At 47.0% G+C, this 22,965-nt stretch overlaps 1 protein-coding gene across 1 annotated transcript in view; it reads right to left on the bottom strand.

Annotated features, from left to right (window-relative positions):
• The window catches only part of fancg (FA complementation group G), an 86,286-nt gene extending 76,288 nt beyond the window's left edge, over window positions 1-9,998 (bottom strand). The window contains 2 exon segments of the mRNA XM_072497121.1: window positions 1,792-1,876; window positions 9,860-9,998. Of these exon segments, the coding sequence (XP_072353222.1) occupies window positions 1,792-1,876; window positions 9,860-9,931 (157 nt within the window). The 5' untranslated portion in view covers window positions 9,932-9,998.
• Between the last annotated feature and the right edge of the window lie 12,967 nt (window positions 9,999-22,965).

Raw genomic sequence — 22,965 nt, 5'->3', positions numbered from 1 at the left:
ACTTGTAGATGTAGGCGGCACGGTAGCACAGTGGGTAGCACTGGTCACTTCACAGCACCAGGGTCCCATGTTCGATTCCCAGCTTGGGTCACTGCCGGTGCGGAGTCTTCACGTTCTCCCAGTGTCTGTGTGGGTTTCTGCCAGGTGCTCGTTTCCTCCCACAAATCCCGAAAGAGGTGCTGTTAGGTAATTTAGACGTTCTGAAATTCTCCCTCTGTGTATCCGAACAGGTGCCGGAATGTGACGACTAGGGGCTTTTCACAGTAACTTCATTGCAGTGTTGATGTAAGTCTACTTGCAACAATAAAGATTATTATTATGGTAAAATAGGAAGTATAGTCAATTATTTAGAAGACCAAATAAACTTTTGTTTTTAATTTGTTAATGCAACGTGGGTATCGCAGGCTGTCAGCATTCATTGCCCATCCCTAATTGCCCTTTAGGGGCCAGCTATGGGTCTGGAGTCACATGTAGGCCAGACCAGGTATGGACGACAGATCTTTCCCCAAAGGACATTAGTGAAACAGATGGGTTTTTATGTCAATTGACAGTGGTTTTAAGGTCATTAGACTTTTAATTCCAAATTTTTATTTAATTCAAATTTCACCATCTGCAGTGGCAGAATTTGGGATCCCAGAGCATTACTCTGGCTCACTAGTCTAGTGACAATACCACTACGCCACCGCTTCTCCTTAAAGTTAATATCAGAAGTGGGATTCAAACCCACGCCTGCAGTCGGAGACCAAAAATCTCAAGCCGCAACGGGAAGGACAGAAATCCTGGAGTCCGGCACCTTCGACCACTTGGCCATCCTGACAAGTAACTACAAAGGGATTTTGATAAAATCATGCATGCATGGCCATGTACAAAAATGTTAGAGGGTACTCAAGAAGCTCAACATCATCCATAACAGATCAACCCAGTTGATTGGTACCCCTTCCACAAACATTCAATCCCTCCATCACTAACGAGTGGCAGCCGTGTACACCATCTATAAGGTGCACTGCAGCATCTCAAGGTTCCTCAGGCAGCATCTTCCAAACTCAGAATTTATACCATCTAGAAGGACAAGAGCAGCAGATACCTGGGAACCCCACCATGTGGAAGTCACTCACCACCCCGACTTGGAAATATATCGCCGCTCCTTCATTGTTGCTGGATCAAAATCCTGGAACTCATCCATAACAGCACTGTGGGTGTACATATACTTCAGGGTCTGCAGCGGTTCAAGATGGCAGCTCACCACTGATGTGTTAAGTAAGTTGGTTCAATGTTGACTGCAACTGGATGCAGTGAAACTAGAAACAGGCTTCTGGCACAGGAGATGGTCCAACACTGTTGACACTATCAATCTAACTGAACCTCCTACTGGCTTGACCAGAGTAACTCTATCTCGTGGTGATAGTGCCCACTGGCTTGTGCACTCTTACTATCTCTCAGTAGCTGTGTCCTGTAGAGATAGGGAGAGTCTTAATGCCCTGTGTGCTTTATAGTGGTGGTGTCCTGTCTGGTGATTGGTTATGTCACGCGCGCGCACACACGCCTAACCACATCCCATAAAATTAAATTAAACTCAATCAAAAAGTGTAAAGGTGGCAACACTGTATTTTGGTTAGTAACAATTATAATAATATTCTGAATAAAAGCAGGCTCAGTGCTATGTAGGAACAGGTGAATTTGGGCATATAAGGTAAGCAAAATACTGTGATGCTGGCTGGAGACATATAATATGGATATTAATATAATTAAACAACCTATAACGAATGGTAGCATCAACAAATGCATTTATACCTTGCATTTTCTCCAGTAGTTTTCTGAAAGAAACATGGCTCTGTCGCAAGGTCTCTCTCCGATGTACAGCAAGGGTAGAAATATTCTGGCAGGGGAGAAAAAAGTCGCCATTATACAGAATAATCCCTTTTCCAGAAATGTAAAGGTAAAAACTTCAGGTTGAAAATTCTGTTGCTGCTTTTGTCATTGTTCTTTACATCAGGCTTTGCAATTTATTTATCAGACCGACAGTCCATATCAAAATGCTCAGTCCAAAAGAAAATTATTGATTGGCTCAATATTGATCATTTTAATGTACAATTTATCTTTTCTAGCAAGCTGCCAGTTGTCTGCGAAGGGTGGTGTATTGATAAAAAGTATTATGTCATAGGCTAGTCAGATTCATCATTGATTTCCCAGTGGCCAGATTTTGCAGCCAGCTCATTACATATACTGCGCACAAACTTACATCCTCAATTATAATTGCTTCATCACTGGTGACTGTACCTCCAGCTATCTCGGCTCAAAACTCTGGAAATTCCTCCCTATGCTTTACTACCTATCCCATCGCCTTCATGTTGCTCCTTATAATTGACCTCTTTGGAGAAAACTTTTGTTCAGGTGTGCATGGTGGTTAGCACTGTTGCTTCACAGCACCAGGGCCCCAGGGTCGATTCCCGGCTTCGGTCACTCTCTTTGGAGAGTCTGCATGTTCTCCCAGTGTCTGCGTGGGTTTCCTCCGGGTGCTCCGGTTTCCTCCCACAAGTCCAGAAAGACATGCTTGTTAGGTGAATTGGACATTCTGAATTCTCCCTCATTGTACCCGAACAGGCACCGGAGTGTGGCGACTAGGGGCTTTTCACAGTAACTTCATTGCCGTGTTAATGCAAGCCTACTTGTGACAATAAAGATTATTATTTTTCATGAGGCTCAGTGTCAAATTTTGTTTGAGAACGCTTCTGTGAATTTCCTGGGGATATTTCACAACATTAATATATAAATGCAAGTTGTTCATGTTCTGGCAATTTTATTAGGTAACGATCACTGAAGTACTGCAATTTTATGGCTTCCATATCTTTGAATGTTGAATCTCAGGAACATATCAGCAACTTCTGGAGGAGCTGGGGCACTTGGGCAGTAACTTCCTGATTTCCATGTTTAAGTACATGTGGTTACCAGAAGCTGCCACTGATTTGGCTTTGTCCGATGGAGGTCATGTCAAACAAATTTGATTGAATCTTTTGAGGAGGCGACCAAGTGTATAGATGAGGGTTGATGCAATTTATATGGATTTCAGCAAAACCTTGGTCTCGGTTCCACATGGGAGACAGGGTAACTGGATATGGTGGATTCAAAATTGGCTTAGTTGTAGGAGACAGAGGGTGATGACAGATGGCTGCTTTAATAACTGGAAGCCAATGTTCAGTGGAGTACCCCAGTGATCTGTGCTGATTCCCCTATTTGTCATTTATATAAAAGACAGGGGTAGGCAGGATCTGTAAGTTTGTGAATGGCACAAAGATTGGCCAGGTGGTTAACAATGAGGTTGAGTGTCTTGCATTACAGGAGGATATCGATGGATGGTCAAATGGGCAGATGAAGTGGCAGATGGAATTTAACCCTGAAAAGTGTGAGGTGATGCACTTTGGATTGGATTTGTTTATTGTCACGTGTACCGAAGTACAGTGAAAAGTTTTGTTCTGCGTGCAGCTCAGACAGATCATTCCGTACATGAAAAGAAAATACATAATAGGGCAAAGATAAAATACACAAACACAGGCATCGGGTGAAGCATACAGGAGTGTTGTACTACTCAGTAGAGAAGCTGTGTAAAGAGATCAGATCAGTCCATAAGAGGGTTGTTTAAGAGTCTGGTAACAGCGGGGAAGAAGCTGTTTGTGCGTGTTCTCAGACTTTTGCATCTCCTGCCCGATTGAAGAGTTGGAAGAGAGAATAACCCGGGTGGGTGGGATCTCTGATTATGCTGCCCACTTTCCCAAGGCAGCAGGAGCTGTAGACAGTCAATGGATGGGAGGAGAGTTTGTGTGATGGACTGGGCGGTGTTCACGACTCTGTAGTTTCTTCCGGTCTTGGGCCGAGCAGTTGCCATACCAGGCTGTGATGCAGCCAGATAGGATGCTTTCTATGGTGCACCTGTAAAAATTGGTCAGAGTCAATGTGGACATGCTGAATTTTCTTAGTTTCCCGTGAAGTATGGGTGCTGTTGTTCTTTCTTGGTGGCAGTGTCAACGTGGGTGGACCAGGACAGATTGTTGATGTGCACCCCTAGGAATTTGAAGCAGTCAACCATCTCCATCTCAGCCCCATTGATGCAGACAGGAGTGAACAATACTTTGCTTCCTGAAGTCAATGGCGAGACAAGCTCTTTTAGTTTTGCTGACATTGAGGGGGAGATTGTCCTTACACCACTCCACTAGGTTCTCTAACGCCCTCCTGTATTCTGACCCACTACAGTAGTGTCATCAGCAAACCTTTTCGTTGGAGTTGGAGCCAAATTTTGCCCTGCAGTCGTATGTGTAAAGGGAGTATAGTAGGGAGCTAAATACGCAGCCTTGCGGGGTCCCGTATGGAGGACTAGCGTGGAGGTGTTGTTCTTTATCCTTACTAATTGTGGTCAATGAGTCAGAAAGTAGTGGATCCAGTTGCAGAGTGAGGAGCCAAGTCCTAGGTTTAGGAGTTTTGATATGAGCTTGGCTGGGATTATGGTGTTGAAGGCGGAGTGTAGTCAATAAATAGGAGTCTGATGTAGGAGGCCTTGTTGTCGAGATGCTCCAGGGATGACTGTCGGGCCAGGGAAATGGCATCTGCTGTGAACCGGTTGCTGCGGTATGTGAATTGCAGTGGAGCTAGGCATCATGGGAGTATGGAGTTGATATGCCTCATGATCAACATCTCGAAGCACTTCATTACAAAATCGATGTCAAGGCCACCAGATGATAAGTCATTGAGGCACGTTGCCTTGTTCTTCTTTGGCACCGGTATGATGGTGGTCTTCTTGAAGCAGGTGGGGACCTTGGAATGGAGTAGGGAGAGGTTGAAGGTGTCCGCAAACACATCTGTCAGCTGGTCCACGCAGCATCTGAGTGCACGACCAGGGACCCCATCCGGCATGTTGCCTTCCTAGGGTTCACTTTCAAGAAGGCCGATCTGACTCTGGAAGCTGTGATGGTGGGTGTGGATGTGTCCAGGGCTGCTGGGGCAGTCGACCGCAGTTTGATGCTTTCCTGCTCAAATAGAGCATAGAATGCATAGAGTTCATCGGGGAAGGGTGTGCTGTTGCCAGAGATTCTGTTCAGCTTCGCTTTGTAGCCCGTTATGTTGTTTAAGTCTTGCCACAACCGACGAGTCTGTAATGCTAGTCTGTGACTCTAGTTTGGTCTGATATTATTTCCTGGCATCCCTGATGACTTTGTGGAGGCCTTTGGCAGGGGTAATGTGGCAAGGATGTATTCAATGAGCAGCATGACACTAGGAAGGTCTGAGGATCAAAGGGACCTTGGCGTGTTTGTCCGTAGATCTCTCTGAAGGTGGAAGGGCAGGTTAATAGGCTGGTGAAAAAGGCTTATGGGTCACTTGCCTTTATCAATCAAGGCATAGATTACAAAAGCAGGGAGGTCATGTTGGAGTTGCAGAGAGCTTTGGTGAGGCCACAGCTGGAGTACTGTGTGCAGTTCTGGTCACCAAACTTTAGGATTGCGCTGGAGGGGGTGCAGAGGAGATTCAGCAGGATGTTGCATGGGGTGGAACATTATAAAGTTATGGAGAGGGATTGGAAAACTGGGGCTGTTTTCATTGGCGCAGAGAAGACTTAGGGGTGTACTGATCAAGGTGTACAAAATTATGAGGGGCATGGACAAGGTGGATAGTGAGCAGCTGTTCCCTTTCGTTGAAGTGCCAGTCACGAGGAGACACAGGATCAAGGTGAGGGACAGGAGGTTTAGAGGGGGGATTTGAGGAAAACCTTTTTTACCCATAGGGTGGAGACGGTCTGGAATGCACTTCCTGGGAGGGTGGTAGAGGCGGGTTGCCTCACATCCTTTGGGCATTGTCAAACTCGGGGGCGTGACCCGCAGGTGTGTCGCAGGCGGGTGTCAGGAGGGTTGTGGAGCCATCCATTGCAGCGCTCCAGATCGCACAAATCTGCGTGCATCAGCCTCAGCAGCCGGCTGTTAATAACACCGGCTGCAAGTGGCCTTCAAAACGGCTGCGAACATGTAAGAAAAAATGCGGCCGCACTGCGCATGCGTGCCAGATCATCAGCGCGTATGCGCAAAACTATGCGCATGCGCGCTGATCGGGCACGCATGCGCAGTGCGGCCGCATTTCTTTTTTTAAACCAGTTGCAGCTTTTTGTTTTACAAGTTCGGGAGGTTTTATCCATTTAATTTTTATCATTTCTTTTATTCATTTTTTTTACAAGTTCGGGGGGGGGGGGTTTATTTGATAAAACTTTACAGGAAAAAAATGCAGAACTTTGGACAGATGGCGACTCCATACTTTCCGACACCTTCATCCTACAGGTTCCATTGGAGGAGCGTGTACGAGGGCCAAAGGGATCCAAAACTATTTCCTCCATTTTTGTCAGCAGCAAAGAAGGCAAGAGAAAACGGTGGGTCAGGAAGGTCAGCCGGTTGGTAAAAATGGGTCCCTGGAAAAAAAATTTGATGAACACTGCTTTAAAAAATACCTGGATGGGGGCAGCACGGTGGTGCAGTGGTTAGCACTGCTGCCTCATGGTGCCAAGGTTCAATCCCGGTCCTGGGTCACTGTCCACGTAGAGTTTGCACATTCTCCCCATGTCTGCGTGGCCTCACCCCCACAACCCAAAAGATGTGCTGGGGAGGTGGATTGGCCATGCTAAATAGCTCATTAATTGGGGGGGGGGGGGGGGGGGGGGTGAAAGGGAATTGGATACTCTAAAAATAAAAAACCTGGATGAGCCCTTGGCACATTCAAGGATATCTGCCAAGTGCTGGCAAATGGGATTATGGGATTAGGTAGGTCATAGGACCATAGGAAGGAGCAGCAGAAATAGGCATTTCAGTCCTTCAAGCCTGCAATCAGATCATGGCTGATTTCTTCCTGCTCTCAAATCCACCTCCCTTCCTGTTCCCCATATCCCTTTAACCCGTTTTTAATCATAAAATATATTTAACTTCTTCTTGAAACCATTTAATAATTCAGACTCCACCGCACTATGGGGTAGTGAGTTCCACAAATTAACAACCTCTGCGAGAAGTAGTGTCTCCTCATCTCAGTTTTAAATCTACCGCCTCTCAAACCTCTTTCTGTGACCTCTCATTCTTGATTGCCCCACAAGGGGGAATAATTGGTCTACGTTTACTTCATCAATGCCTTTTAGTATTTTATATAAAACTCGATCAGATCCCATCTCATTCTTCTAAACTCCAGTGACTACAATCCCAAACTGTTCAATCTCTCCTCATACGTCAACCCTTTCATTCCCAGCCAGGTCAGGTGTTTTTCATGTGCAGGTGTAGACTCGATGGGCCTAAGGGCCTCTTCTGCATTGTGCGAGTTACACAGTTGAGTGGTGATAGACTCACTATTTTTACCACAAAATCCTGACTGGAAACTTTCTGAATTTAAATGCACAATAGTGGAGATAAAGAGCAGCAGCATTCCAAAGTCAAGACACTGGTCACGATGAATGGTTTACACAAGACAATTAATGTTTCAGAAATAATTCAGATTTTGAAAATATTCTAATAGATTTTGGTTGCTATTCTTCTTATATGCTTAGTTTGATAGAAATGAGTTGTGAGGACAATGCACCAACAGCTCAGCAGGCTGTGGACTAAATGATTTCCAACTCCATTACAGAATCCTTTACAGATTAATTGGAATGCATCTCGCTTTTTCCCCTCTTACATCCCACGCGACCAATAGCCAGACTCAAGACTCCGCCAAATGTCACAGAACACTTTTGTTACCTTACATACAAATTGGATGGGGGTAGGAAATTGGGGCTGATGAAGGAAAAGGGGTGGAGTGGGCTAAGGTGCTCAGGCGGGGAGGGAGTAGTCAAAAAGCAAAATATTGCAGATGCTGGAAATGTGAAATAAAAACAGAAAATGCTGGAAAGCTTCAGCACATCTGGCAGCATTTGCAGAGAGAGAGAGACAGAGTTTACGTTTTGTGTCTGTATGACTATTCCTTAGAGCTGAAGTTCAACAACATACACCAGGTACTGAGGCTTCCTTAGAGGGTAAAAAAGGAAATGGGGTGGAGCAGGTGGCACAAAATAGGTCAAGTGCAGATGGGAGCTCAACAGAGATTTGACAAAGATGTCATGGATACAAGACAGAGGGTGTGGTAATGATAGTGTTAAGGACAAAGCCAGTTGCCAATAGTGGCATAAAGGTCAGGGGAGCAGAATGTGTTTATAACAGTGTAGTAACCTAACAAAGCCTAGATTTAGAGCCAAATAAAATTGGGTATTTTAAATTAAAGAATTTGCCCAATTTAATTGGATATCCTAAATTAAATAATTGGGTATTTTAAAATCATACTGCAGTCAAACCTCAGTTGGAATTCAGACTTGACCAAAGTCAAATACATAACCAACAGAATACGTGTGGACCTGCCCTGTCAATCACCCATCTAGAAGATCATTGCACCCTATTGATATGCACAGGTCCATTGTCAGTAACCCAAATCGAGCCAGACTTTCCGTCACCCAAAGTTTCTACTGTTACCTTATATGGGAACAAGGCATGTGCAGCCCGCACCACCAGAGAAGGGACACCTGGGTCGGGCTCAGTTGGCCAGAGAAATGGTCATCAACCAGACCATTGGCTGCTGAGACCCCCTCCTGAGGCACCATTGGCAGAAAGCCAAAGGAAATGGCAAAAGGGTGTGAAGGAAGGGGGATTAAAATAGGCACTCTGGATCCCTTGGAAAAGACTCGGTGTGCGAGGTGACCTTGACCAGGTCAGAGAAGTGAAGATCAGTTCAGACCAAATCTTTACCAGACCAAAAAGGAGGAAACAAAGAGACCACCAGCGAGAACCACCTTTGTGAAGACAGACCAGAAGAATGCCAGCAATCAGATCCATAGCCTACAAAACCATCTTTGTGGGTAGTGTACACTGACCTTGGGTACTTCTAGCATTTTTGTGGGTAATATAAGGGTTAATTATGTCAATAAATATCATTGACTTCTGAACTTGTGTTTCTGGTTTGTTTCCTCATAAATAAAGACACCCTAGGTAAAACCTTTGAACAAGTAAACTGGTCAAAAGTACCTGAGGTTTTACAGGGAGAACACAGAATAATGGTCAGCGCTCTCTGAAAGCAAAACCTAAGAACAAGTTACAGACTGGCCCTTTGGGGATTGGAGAAAGTAGGTGTCAAAATAGAGGGCAGAGTTCATGGTCTGAAGTTGTTGAACTCAATGATAAATACAGACGGCTGCAAAATGCCTACCCAGTTCATGTTGGTCTTCACTGCAACAGGGAGAATAGTCTGCTATCAGGTCCTGAGGCTGGAAGTGAATCAGGTCTTAGGATATAGACCAACAAAATGGTTCAAATAAATGAACTTTTAAAAAAAATACTTTCTTCAAGCCAATGGACAGGGCCATCTCCTTGCTTGCTCCAAAAAACAATTCAAATTAAATCCATTTCATGGCCCCAAGAGAGCCATATTAGATCAAAGCTGACAGAAAAGACATGCACCTGATCTTGGACTTGATTGAGCTTAGCCAAAAAGCCGAGAAGCAATCAACTGGATGAACTGGTGAGTAATTCTTGCTATGAGCTATGCCCGTGCGAACTTCCTCTGCAACTCATCTTACACGTCCCCAAGGATCACACGGACAACAGACTTGGAAAGTTTCGCTCATTTTGCTTTTTAAACAAAAGGGTTTTAATTCGGGATACATAAGGCTGCACCAAAGTACATCTTAGACCGCCAGCTGTCTTGATGGTAACGAACGGGCGCTCCGCAACATTTGGTAACCTCGAGCGATAGGTGAAAGCAAAGAAAGCGCGAGTCCTGCCCCCGCGTTTACTGCCGGTTGGGCAACTCCAAAGCCGGCTTTTACCTTCAGCTGCGCCACTAAGCTGCGGTTCTCTTCCGTCCACATCTCCAAACAGCCTCCGCCGCCAGAATCCATCACTCACTCCTGCCCGAGAACCCGGAGTAACAAACTTGTGGAATCCTGCTTCAAGACCGGACGTTCCTCCTCTTAACTTTGTCCAATGGGAAAGCCGATTGTTGACCGAGGTCATTCACTGATTGGTTAAGGACGGGCCAATCAAGAACAAAGAGGCGGGGCTTTCGCCCTTGGGTTGAAAAGCGCGGGTAACAGAGACACTCTGTGAATGGGCGGCTGTTCTCTATCTAACCTAGTGTCACGCCTTTAACTTTATGTTACCTACTGTGTTTACATCTTTCTGACACCGATGAATACAACTTTGAGGGTGATTTTTTTTAGCCAAAGTCCCTCCCAACGTTGCCGAAACTAGAAAGTTACGTTCACTTTGTTAAAATCGCATTTTAAAAAAGTAACTTTTGAGTATAGCCCGAGCAAATATTAAATTTAATTTCATAATGCTTAATAATCTTGTCACAAGTAGGCTTACGTTAACACTGCAATGAAGTTACTGTGAAAAGCCCCTAGTCGCCACATTCGGGTGCCTGTTCGGGTACACAGAGGGAGAATCTTCCAGAATTACCTAACAGCACGTGTTTTGGGACTTGTGGGTGGAAACTGGAGAACCCGGAGGAAACCCACAAACACGGAGAGCCTGCAATAGTAATCACAATTCGCCAAATATTCTGCCTGTCGAAAATTGGAATTGGTAACTTATTCAGCTGTTCTGAACACCTCCCACAATCACTATAATCATATTTATGAAGTACCACCCTCAAGAATGAATAATAATCATAGTAACTTCATTGAAGCCTACTTATGACAAGCGATTATTATAAGCGATTATTAGTAATCTATTTCCAATAGTCCAGACTTCTCAATGAAGTTCTATCAGCAGAAATAAATAAAATTAAGCCCCCAAATTGGAGGCCTTTTGACAATACAAGAGTGTCGGCAGGGCACCTCCCCCATACATGTTGCCTCAGGAAATTGTAGTAGAGCAATACAATCAGCCCCACTTTCCTCACTGCATCCCTATGCTCTTATTTCCCTCAAAAGTTAATCCAATTGCATTTTGCAATCTTTTAGCCTCTGCGTGGGCAGCAAATTCTAGATCATTACCACTCTGTAAAATGCTTCTTCCTCACATCCCCTTTCATCTCCTCCCCTAAGTCTTAAATCTCAGTCCTTTACTCCTTGTGCTGTCAGTCAACAGGAACAACATTTCTTTGTGCACCTTTTTTAAGCCTGTCATAATCTTGTGTACCGCCATCAATTTGCCCGTCAATTTCCTTTTCTCCCAGCAAGGGGATTGTGGTATTACGATTCCAGACCAGACCCCAACAGTGGCTAGGATACTGGGCTGCAGTGAACAGGCCCCCCGGAGCCCAGACAGACGGACCACCTCCTCTTGACATCAGCGTGATGACCCAGGAGCAGATTCTTTTAAAAAATCGATGGAGTCTTCTCTCCAGAAGCAGCGGCAGAAAGCAGGTCACGTGTCCATACACTGACATCAGGTGTGTCGTGTCAAGCACGTTGAGATAACACGGGCTGCAACTGGATGCAGCTGTAACTCAAGTAGACTCCAGACCTTAAGTTTAGTTCAACTTGATTTATTGAACCTGTCACACAGTTAGCACAGTTCTATGTGAGTTCGACACTCTGCTAACCTAGCTGTGATTTCTCTATCTAGACTGAACCAGGCTAGCTCTTCTCCATGTGCTGTATGCGTTACATGATATGTACACTGGACTCACTGTAGATGTCCCTAGTGGAAAGAGGCGGAGTGTGAGTGCCTCATGCCTTTTATAGTGGGAAACCACCTCCCAAGTGTTCTGCCTGCTGATTGGTTATGTCCTGTTCCCTGTGCTCATTAGCTGCCTGTCTGTATCTCATTCAGTGTCTGTCAGCATATCATGACATCTCCCCTTTTGAAAAGTTTTTCTGCATCCTATGTGAAGGTATTTACATGTGTGGGCTGAAAAACTAACATATTTACATGAGATGACAGTTAAAAAAAATATGTACATATGAGAACAGGTGTCTAATGTGCAAAAACAGAACATGGCAAACAAAACAATTGTTCATAAGCCCAGTCTCTGGGGCTTGCATCTGATCCGGGTCGACCGGCGGAGAGGTGGTGGCGGGGACGACGGCGCCTTGATGGGCGGGGTTGCAGCCGGACTGGTGGCCTCGTGGTTCAAGGTGTCCGGAGGTGGCACAATAACAGATGGAAACAACAAAGAATGTGGTTGCGGGTGGGCAACTGTGCGCAGGGCCCGTCTGCTGCGCCGCACAACAGAGCCATCAGCCATACGCACAACGTACGATCGAGGAGCAGCCTGTCGGACCACAGCCGCTGGAGCTGACCAGCCTCTGTCAGGCAGCTGGATCCGGACTGTATCCGCCGGAGATAGCACAGGCAAATCAGTGGCATGAGCATCATAGCCCTGCTTTTGCTGGTCCATGAGCTTCTGCACCCTCTGCAGCACCAGGAGGTGATCTAGATCAGGCCAGTGTATGGCTGGAAGAGTCGTCCGCAGGTCCCTGTTCATCAGGAGTTGAGCTGGTGACATGCCGGTAGACAGAGGAGTCGCTCTGTATGCAAGCAGCGCAAGGTTGACGTCGGAAGCAAAATCCGCAGCCTTGCAGATGAGCTGCTTTACTATGTCCACCCCTTTCTCAACCTTCCTGTTAGACTGCGGGTAATGTGGGTTTGAAGTGACGTGATGAAACTGTTTGAAGTGACGTGATGAAACTGATGTAGCTGGGCAAATTTCGACCATTCCTGGCTGCTGAAGCAAGGACCATTGTCACTCATGACAGTGAGGGGAATACCATGCCTGGAGAACGTCTCCTTACAGGCCTTGATGACGGTCCTGGCCGTGAGGTCCGAGAGCTTCACAACCTCTGGGTAGTTATCATAGAATTTACAGTGCAGAAGGAGGCCATTCGGCCCATCGAGTCTGCACCGGCTCTTTGAAAGAGCACGCTACCCAAGCCTCCACCCTGTCCCCATAACCCAGTAACCCCACCCAACACAAAGGGCAATTTTGCATGGCCAATCCACCTAACCTGCACATCTTTGGACTGTGGGAGGAAACCGGAGCACCCGGAGGAAACCCACGCAGACACGGGGAGAACGTGCAGACTCCGCACAGACAGTGACCCAAGCCGGGAATCGAACCCTGGGACCCTGGAGCTGTGAAGCAATTGTGCTAACCACCATGCTACCGTGCTGCCTAGTTGGAGAAGTAATCAATGATGAGCACATAGTCACGACCATTGGCGTGAAAGAGGTCAATGCCCACCTTAGACCACGGTGTGGTCACAATCTCGTGCTGCTGAAACGTCTCCTTACCCTGTGCTGGCTGGAAGCGTTGACAGGTCGGACAGTTGAGGACCATGTTTGAGATGTCCTGACTGACCCCAGGCCAGTAAACAGCTTGCCTGGCTCTGCGCCTGCACTTCTCGACACCCAGATGCCCCTCGTGTATCTGCCCAAGCACCAAGCTCTGGAGACTGCGTGGAATGACAATGCGATCCAGCTTTAGAACAATGTCATTAACCACTGTGAGGTCGTCCTTCACATTAAAGAATTGGGGGCACTGCTCTTTCTGCCAGCCATCGGTGAGGTGGCGCATGACACACTGCAGAAGCGGGTCCTTGGCTGTCTCGTCGCAAATGCGGGTCACCTTTTCATCCGACGCGGGGATGTTGCTGGCCCGCAGCTGCACCTGTGATTCGATCTGCTGGACGAATGCCGGGGGATCGGCAGGCAAGGTAACGGAGCGGGACAAGGCATCCGCAATAATGAGCTCCTTGCCCGATGTGTACACGAGCTCAAAGTCATACCCTCTAAGCCGGAGGAGAATGCGCTGCAGCCGGGGGTGTCATGTTGTTCAGGTCCTTGTGAATGATGTGGACCAGAGGCCTGTGGTCCGTTTCGACGGTGAACATCGGTAGGCCGCACACATAATCGTGGAACTTGAGGATTCCAGTAAGCAGGACCAGGCATTCCTTTTCGATTTGGGCGTACCGCTACTCGGTAGGTGTCATCGCCCGTGATGCGTAGGCAACCGGAGCCCAGGAGGAGGTGTCATCGCGCTGGAGCAACACCGCGCCGATGCCATCCTGGCTCGCATCTGTCGAGATCTTTGTTTCCCTGTCAGGATAAAAAAAAAGCCAACACAGGTGCAGTGGTGAGCTTGGCTTTCAGCTCCGACCACTCTGCTTGATGAGCTGCCTGCCACTCAAAGGCAGTGGATTTCTTTACCAGGTGTCTGGGGGCCGTGATGTGTGATGCCAGATTCGGGATAAACTTGCCCAGGAAGTTCACCATCCCTCGGAAGCGCAGCACCGCCTTCTTATCTTCAGGGGTCTTCATGGCTTCGATGGCCTTGACCTTGTCTGTGTCCAGGCGCACACCCTTGCTGAGATATCTGGTCACCCAAGAACTTCAGAGTTGTCATGTCAAAAGAGCACTTTGCCCTGTTCAGCTTGAGGCCATTGACATGGACACGGCGGAATACCTGCTGGAGACGAGAGATGTGCTCTTCGGGGGTAGTGGACCAAATGATAACGTTGTCCGCATACACACAAATCCCTTCAATGACCTCCATCATCTGCTCCATGATTCTATGGAAGATCTCCGAGGCCGAAACGATGCCGAACAGCATACGTTTGTAGCAGTACCTGCCAAACGGTGTATTGAAGGTGCAGAGCCTTCTGCTGGACCCATCCAGCTGGATTTGCCAGAACCCGTGTGATGCATCCAGCTTTGTGAAAAACCAGGCGTGCGCCATCTCACTTGTCAGTTCCTCCCACTTCGAGGTGGGGTAGTGTTTCCGCATGATATTCTGGTTTAGATCCTTGGGATCAATACAGATGCGCAGCTCCCCTGACGGTTTCTTTACACAGACCATCGAGCTGACCCAGTCAGTCTGTTCTGTGACTTTGGAGATAATGCCCTGGTCCTGAAGATTCTTCAACTGTGCCTTCAGGCGCTCCTTCAGTGGAGCCGGAACCTGGCGTGGAGCGTGGATCACAGGTGTGGCATCAGGCCGCAGCAGGATCTTGTACCGATATGGCAGAGTGCCCATCCCGTCAAATACATCCGGATATTGAGCGAGGATGTCATCAATGCTGGCTTGAAGATCCACGTTGGGGGAGGTCATCGTGTAGACCCGCTGCACCAGGTTCAGCTGCTTGCATGCCTGTGCGCCAAGCAGGGAGGCCCTGTCAGGCTTGACGATTTCAAACCTGAGCCTCACATGAACGTTTCTGTTGGAGACAAGCAGATGGCAGGATCCCAGTGCTGTGATGGCATTGCCGTTATAGTCCAGGAGCTGGCAGGCTGCTGGAAGGAGCTTGGGTGGCTTCTAGATGCGGTTGAAATCTGCCTGTGAAAGGAGATTGGCAGAAGCACCTGTGTCCCGCTTGGACTGGATAGAGCATTGATTTACTTGCATCACCGCCATTCGTCTACAGAATCCACAATGAGGATGGGCAGGCTCCGTGATGATGTCGGTGAGGCATGTTCACGCGTGGTGATGCCCACAAGGTAGGGGGACTCCGGGCAATCGTCCTCCGGATTCGTGATACTGCCAGGATCTGATTCCTGTACTCTGTGCTGTACACTCCGAATGCGCCTGCGTTGGAGTTGGGAGCGCTGGCCCGTGACTGGTGGTGCAGACCTGCACAAGGCTGCATAGTGTCCCGGCTTCCCGCAATTCAAACAGCACCTGCCTCTTGCAGGGCAGTGTTTCCTTAAATGGGCGGTGCCACAGTTCGGGTATGTCGTGACGTCGTTATGCTCCGTGCGTCGTCGCACATGCGCAGTGCGGTCGGCAGATGTTCGCACCTGCGCAGTGTGTTGGTCAGCCGTTTCATTATCCCATTCGCATCGCGCATGTGTGGGTCCCCAGGAAGAGCGCGCGAAATGGTCGCTTTCATCAAGGCTGAGGCGCTGCATCCGGGCGATGGCCTGCGCACTCTCTGCCTCGTGGGAGGCAAGTTTCTCAGTTTCAGCTGATTTGTATTGGGAATACCGATTTTTTGCGTGCTCATGCACCGTGCACGTTTCGATCGCGACTGACAGGGTCATATGTTTGATTTTCAAAAGCTGCTCCCTCGGCGGGTTGGAGTGAACGCCAAAAACGATCTGATCCCTGATCATGGAGTCAGCAATGTCATCAAAGTTGCAGGATAGCGCTAGTAGACGGAGATTAATTAGAAAGGAGTTGAAAGATTCATCTTTACCTTGTAGGCGTTGCTTAAAAATATATCGCTCGAAGGTTTCATTGGTGTCCACTTCACAGTGACTGTCAAACTTGTCCAGGATGGTCTGAAACTTCGTCTTGTCCTGGCCGTCAGCGATGTTGAACGAGTTAAAGATTTGGATGGCTTGATCCCCCGCAGTTGATAGGAGGAGTGCGATCTTCCTGGTATCAGACGCACCCTTGAGGTCTGAGGCTTCAATGTACAGCAGAAACCTCTGCCTGAAGGTCCGCCAGTTGGCACTGAGATTGCCGGAGGTCCGCAGCAGTTGAGAAGGCTGGATCTTCTCCATGATGCCGGGATGTCTTTGCTGGTCGTCGTGGAACAAATTGAGGTAAACCACCTAGATAAAGCAGACTACTGTTACCATGTCGTGTTAATCACGTTGAGATAACACAGGCTGCAACTGGATGCAGCTGTAACTCAAGTAGACTCCAGACCTTAAGTTTAGTTCAACTTGATTTATTGAACCTGTCACACAGTTAGCACAGTTCTATGTGAGTTCGACACTCTGCTAACCTAGCTGTGATTTCTCTATCTAGACTGAACCAGACTAGCTCTTCTCCACGTGCTGTATGCATTACGTGATATGTACACTGGACTCACTCTGTAGATGTCCCTAGTGGAAAGAGGCGGAGTGTGAGTGCCTCGTGCCTTTTATAGTGGGAAACCACCTCCCAAGTGTTCTGCCTACTGATTGGTTATGTCCTGTTCCCTGTGCTCATTAGCTGCCTGTCTGTATCTCATTAAGTGCCTGTCAGAATTGGGGTGGAGGAGCTGGTTAAAGGACTGGGGAGCATGCAGGCAGGGAAGGCCCAGGGGCTGGATGGGTTCCCGGTGGAGTTCTATAGGAAGTATGTAGACCTGTTAGCCCCGTTGCTGGTAAGGACCTTCAATGAAGCAGGGGGGGGCGGGGGGGCCCTGCCCCTGACAATGTCGGAGGCGACGATCTCTTTGATCCTGAAGCGGGATAAGGACCCACTGCAATGTGGGTCGTATAGACCGATCTCGCTCCTCAACATAGATGCTAAGTTGCTGGCAAAAATGTTGGCTACGGGGATTGAGGACTGTGTCCCGGGAGTGATTCACGAGGACCAGACGGGATTTGTAAAGGGCAGGCAGCTAAATACCAATGTGCGAAGGCTCCTAAATGTGATAATGATGCCCCCGGTGGAGGGAGAGGCGGAGATAGTGGCAGCTATGGACGCGGAGAAGGCCTTTGACCGAGTGGAGTGGGAGTATCTCTGGGAAGTGTTGCGGAGGTTTGGGTTTGGAGAGGGGTTTATCAGTTGGGTTAAACTCCTATATAAAGCCCCGGTGGCGAGTGTGGTTACGAATCGGCGGAGGTCGGACTATTTTCGGCAGTATCGAGGGACGAGGCAGGGGTGCCCCCTGTCCCCCCTGTTGTTTGCACTAGCAATTGAACCTTTGTCCATGGCGTTAAGGGAGTCTGGGAAATGGAGGGGGATGGTCCGAGGGGGAGAGGAACATCGAGTGTCGCTTTATGCAGACGACCTGTTGCTGTATGTGACGGATTCAGTGGAGGGGATGGTTGAGGTCATGCAGATCCTAAGTGAGTTTGGGGACTTCTCAGGCTATAAGCTCAATGTAGGGAAGAGCGAGCTCTTTGTGGTGCATCCGGGGGATCAGGGAAGAGGGACAGACGACCTACTGCTGAGGAGGGCGGAAAGGAGCTTTCGATACTTGGGGATCCAGGTAGCTAAGAGCTGGGGGGGCCCTGCACAAACATAACTTGACGAGGCTGGTGGAGCAGATGGAGGAGGACTTTAAACGGTGGGACATGTTGCCGCTCTCGCTGGCGGGCAGGGTACAGTCGATTAAAATGGTGGTTCTCCCGAGGTTTCTTTTTGTATTTCAATGCCTTCTAATTGTGATCACCAAGGCCTTTTTTAAGAGGGTAGGCAGGAGCTTTATGAGCTTTGTGTGGGCGAGCAAGACCCCGCGGGTAAGGAGGAGGTTCCTGGAGTGAAGTAGGGATAGAGGAGGGCTGACTTTGCCGAATCTGGGTGGCTACTATTGGGCAGCCAACGTGGCGATGATCTGGAAGTGGGGGATGGAGGGAGAGGGGGCGGCACGGAAGAGGTTGGAGATGGCGTCCTGCAAAGCAACGAGCCTGGGAGCGCTGGTAACGGCACCGCTGCCGCTCTCGCCGACAAGGTACACCACGAGCCCGGTGGTGGTGGCAACGCTAAAGATCTGGGGGCAGTGGAGACGGAACAGGGGTGCGATGGGAGCCTCGGTGTGGTCCCCGATCAGAGACAACCATCGGTTTGTCCCGGGAAGGATGGACGGAGGGTTTCAGAGCTGGCATAGGGCAGGGATTAAAAGAATGGGGGACCTGTTCATTGATGGGACGTTTGCGAGCTTAGGGGCACTGAAGGAGAAGTTTGGGCTACCCCCGGGAAACACTTTCAGGTACATGCAAGTAAGGGAGTTTGTGAGGCGGCAGGTGAGGGAATTCCCGCTGCTCCCGGCACAGGGGATTCAAGACAGGGTGATTTTTGGCGTATGGGTCGGAGAGGGCAAGGTGTCGGCGATATACCAGGAGATGAAAGAAGAGGGGGAGGCTTTGGTAGAGGAGCTGAAGGATAGATGGGAAGAGGAGCTGGGGGAGGAGATTGAGGAGGGGCTGTGGGCTGATGCCCTAAGTAGGGTTAATTCCTCTTCCTCGTGTGCCAGGCTCAGCCTGATTCAGTTTAAGGTAGTTCACAGAGCGCACATGACGGGGGCAAGGCTGAGTAGGTTCTTTGGGGTGGAGGACAGATTTGGGAGGTGCTCTGGAAGCCCGGCGAACCATGTCCATATGTTTTGGTCATGCCCGGCACTGGAGGGGTCTGGAGGGGAGTTGCGAGAACAGTATCTAAGGTGGTGAAAGTCCAGGTCAAGCCAAGCTGGGGGCTAGCACTATTTGGAGTAGCGGACGAGCCGGGCGTGCAGGAGGCGAAAGAGGCCGGTATTCTGGCCTTTGCGTCCCTAGTAGCCCGGCGAAGGATCTTGTTAATGTGGAAGGGGGTGAAGCCCCCCAGCGTGGAAGCCTGGATAAATGATATGGCAGGATTTATCAAGTTGGAGAGGATAAAGTTTGCCTTGAGAGGGTCTGTGCAGGGGTTCTACAGGCAGTGGCAACCGTTCCTAGACTATCTCGCGGAGCGTTAGATGAAGGTCGGACAGCAGCAACCCAGGGAGGGAGGAGGGGGGGATATCTTTCTTGGGGGGGGAGGGGGAGGGGGGAGGAGGGAGGGGGGGAGGCGGGTTTTTCTGGGGGGCATTTGAGCAAGAAAATACATGAATGATCCAGAGGACTGAAATGTACGGGAGGAATCCAATGTACAAAGTTCTGTATCATATTGACTTGCCAAGTTCATGTCTTGCTACGCAAACTTTCTTTCTCTTGTGTTACGGGGGGGGGGGGGGGGGGGGGGGGCGTTGTTTGTAAGGTTGAAAATTTTGTTTAAAAACTCTTAATAAATATATATTTTTAAACAAAATTAAGTGCCTGTCAGCATATCATGGCAAGGTGCTCTGGGCGCAAGAGAGATTCCTCTAATTTGTAATTGCCAGGAGCGCTAGTGTGAGCTCTAGTGCCTCTGGTGAACAACCGATTAAGAAGAGGCTGAAATCACAAACAAAGCGGTATAAAGATGATTTCTTGATGTTTAGGTGTATTAATTGTGCCAGTGCAAATCATGATGCAAAGCTTGTGTGTTATATGCATGGAATAACTCTTTTAGGTCATTTTGATTGTTTTCCAGAAGGTAACTCAATAATTTATCCCAATTTTTTAATACTTCCTCTTTATTTAATTTAATTTGAGGAATTGTTTGGATTTATTTCTTCTCCCTGAGATACAACAACTAACACTTATTTCCTTCTCTATCAAAATACCTTTTGAGCCGATTAACATGGCACACTTTGAATTTTCCTTCTGTCTGGCATTCTTTTCTTTTCTAAAAATAAATTTTGAGTACTGAAGTTTAAAAACTCACCACTATTCTTAGAATTCCCCTATACCAAAAAAAGGGTCGATATTCTAAATGGTGAACAGGATTTCTCACTCCCCGACTCCGATGCAGGCTTCAGTGGGTGCTCTTCAGGTCAAACTATATTTTCAAGTTATCCCCCGGTGTAACCCATACCTTCACCGAAGAGTTTTACCTACTTACCCCTCAGTAGCATCAATCCTGGGTCCTGCGTTGCTAAGTAAGTAAAGTAGGCTAATAACCACTGTTTCAGGTTAAAACTTTAAAGTTATTTTATTATTATATATTTTTTTCTTTTTAAAAGATGCAATCACTGTCTTTACAGGAAAGGAAAAAGATCTTGCTTCTGGATCCTTCTGGTTGGTTGAAGGGACCTTCAGGCCCAACTTGACAATCAATCTTCTTTTTAAAATCTGGTCTTCTTTAGATGTATTCGCTGAGGAGCTCGGTTGCTGTGTCCTATCTTTCCCATGTACAGAGCTGTGAGAGCTGGCTCTGCTGGCTGTTCCCTTTCTTCGGGTTTATATATTTTTCCAACAGTTATCTAGTTTTTATGACTTTATTGTAAAGTAACTCTTGATTTTCTTTGATTAAAAAAAAGTATCTTTGATCTAAACAGTCTAATCCAACTAAGTATTCATTTTGACATAACCTCATCTCATAGATCTGATTACATTGTGTCCTTTGTGATATTCAAAAATGCTTTGACTTCAAGAGGTGTTACTTTTGGCTTGGTTCCTGTCATTTCTATAGTTTTATTTTCCAATTGTGTCCTCGGCTCATAATTTTGACTTTGATTTTGGCTTTGAGTTATGTTTCTCGTAGACTGATAGTCTCCAGTTTTCTTTAATTTACCTGGTACACCAAATTCAATTGAACCTCATCCATGCTTTCCAGGTGCTTACTATTCAAAATCCTGTTTGTCTTGTTTGCTAAGCCTGCTTGACCAAGGATATCTGCATTTTACAATCCTGCTCTTTGCAGCTGCTGTTAACCCTTTGTGGGATCTTTCCCTGTATCCCCTCATGTTTCTCTCAGACCAGATATTGCCAGACTTCCATGTTTCAAATGACACATCTTTCCATATTTTCAATAACACCCCGTCTTGACATTTGAAACATAACTATATCATTTGGTCAATTATCCCCCCCCCCCCATCTAATTGTACTGACTAACATTTATCCCCGATCTTTCTCATTTGTATGTACATGTTTTGATTTTAAATTGTGCACCAAAATCAATTTGTAAATGTATCCATATCACAGACCAGTGTCTTTTTTCGTCCTTTCCTCAAGTCCAATTACCGTGAACCATAGCCGCAGCCACTCAGGAAGGTAACACAATAGCTATATCCGTGTGTTCCACTACCTCCAAAGCATTTTACTTCCTTGGGGTAGCAGCACCGTAGAAGCTTCTTCATGTCCCTTAGAAGCAGCACACAACTCCGTCCATCAGTAACCAAACATGTCTTTTGTCCATCACTGGCTGTTAAGTGTCCATTTTTCTGTCATCCAAATTGCTTACCGTTTCTCATCGGAATGGTAAATTATGATATCATGTACCACCCACTGATTCCCTCGCTTCATTAATTTAAAAGGTTCAATCGATCCTGCTTCTATCCCTGACTTCTCCACATTAATGTCTAACATTGTCCTGAACCATGTATGTCTGCCAGCCCCTGGTGTACACGAGAGAATATCTTTCTGACAAACTTTCTTCAAATCCTTTTCATCTGCTATCATTTCCCTTACAACATGAAAGTGTATATTTTCCATTACAACATTTTCAATATAATATGCCCACAGTATTCGCAAAACCACATCGAACTGTCACTTTTCTTTTTCCAAATAAATTTTCCCTATTGTTAAATACCCAGTTAAAAAAAAAATTAAGTCTTATCTTAACACATTACTCATCACCTAACCACACAAGTAGACCATGTGTTATAACTTTACATATTTGCAACTGTTATCACAATTCCAATACTAAAAATAAAATACAATATCGACACATCCCTTCGTGGCTTTGGGACCAATAGTCATTATATACTAAATATGGCGTGTAAACAACATCAATATTATTTGTGATGTTCTATGTAGTTAAATCAAGAAAACACACTAAACTACCACTATTCCCCCCTCTATTAAAACATTCACACAGTTTAGAAATGCTGATCAAGTTCTCGAACGGCACACATACCCCCCTTATCATACATAACAGTGCCTACCAATTTACATGGCATTTCTTCCTTAATAATGTTTGCAGCTCGTCAATGCAATATTGTTTGCTGCATTGGTAACAATTTTCCCACCGTGGCATCAAGCTACAAAAATTCTTAAACTTTTGTCATTTATCATATTGGGGTTCCTCGTCAGTCGCTGCTGTCTGCTGAGACCCATTAATAACTCCACCGCATAGTACATACCCCGTGGAAACCACAGATCATCCATCAGCTGATGTCCAATTAGAGATGTCTGACCGGAGGTTTCACTGCTCAGTAACAATTTGATATTTTGATTTGTTTCTAACCCGTAAAGTTTTCCTCCGGGCTCTGTCATTTAATTCCCTCAAATATGCAGCCAATTGTATCATTAGTTTCCCCCCCAATCCTGTCTAAAACATTCTTCTCTGGAATGCAGTTCTCTTCCTTCTTGTGAACTGGTTTGTCTGTTATTTATTTTTTCCATCTGAAAAATCAAATGAACAGGTCAAGTGTGGAGAGGGCCCTATTTTTTAATTTGTACTTTCTATCTTTGTTTGAACACTCCAGAA

Source organism: Scyliorhinus torazame, chromosome 3 (genome assembly GCF_047496885.1).
Source record: "Scyliorhinus torazame isolate Kashiwa2021f chromosome 3, sScyTor2.1, whole genome shotgun sequence".
Taxonomy (NCBI): Eukaryota; Metazoa; Chordata; class Chondrichthyes; order Carcharhiniformes; family Scyliorhinidae; genus Scyliorhinus; species Scyliorhinus torazame.
The sequence above is the reverse complement of the archived record's forward strand: the minus strand, read 5'-3'. Positions and strand labels throughout refer to the sequence as shown.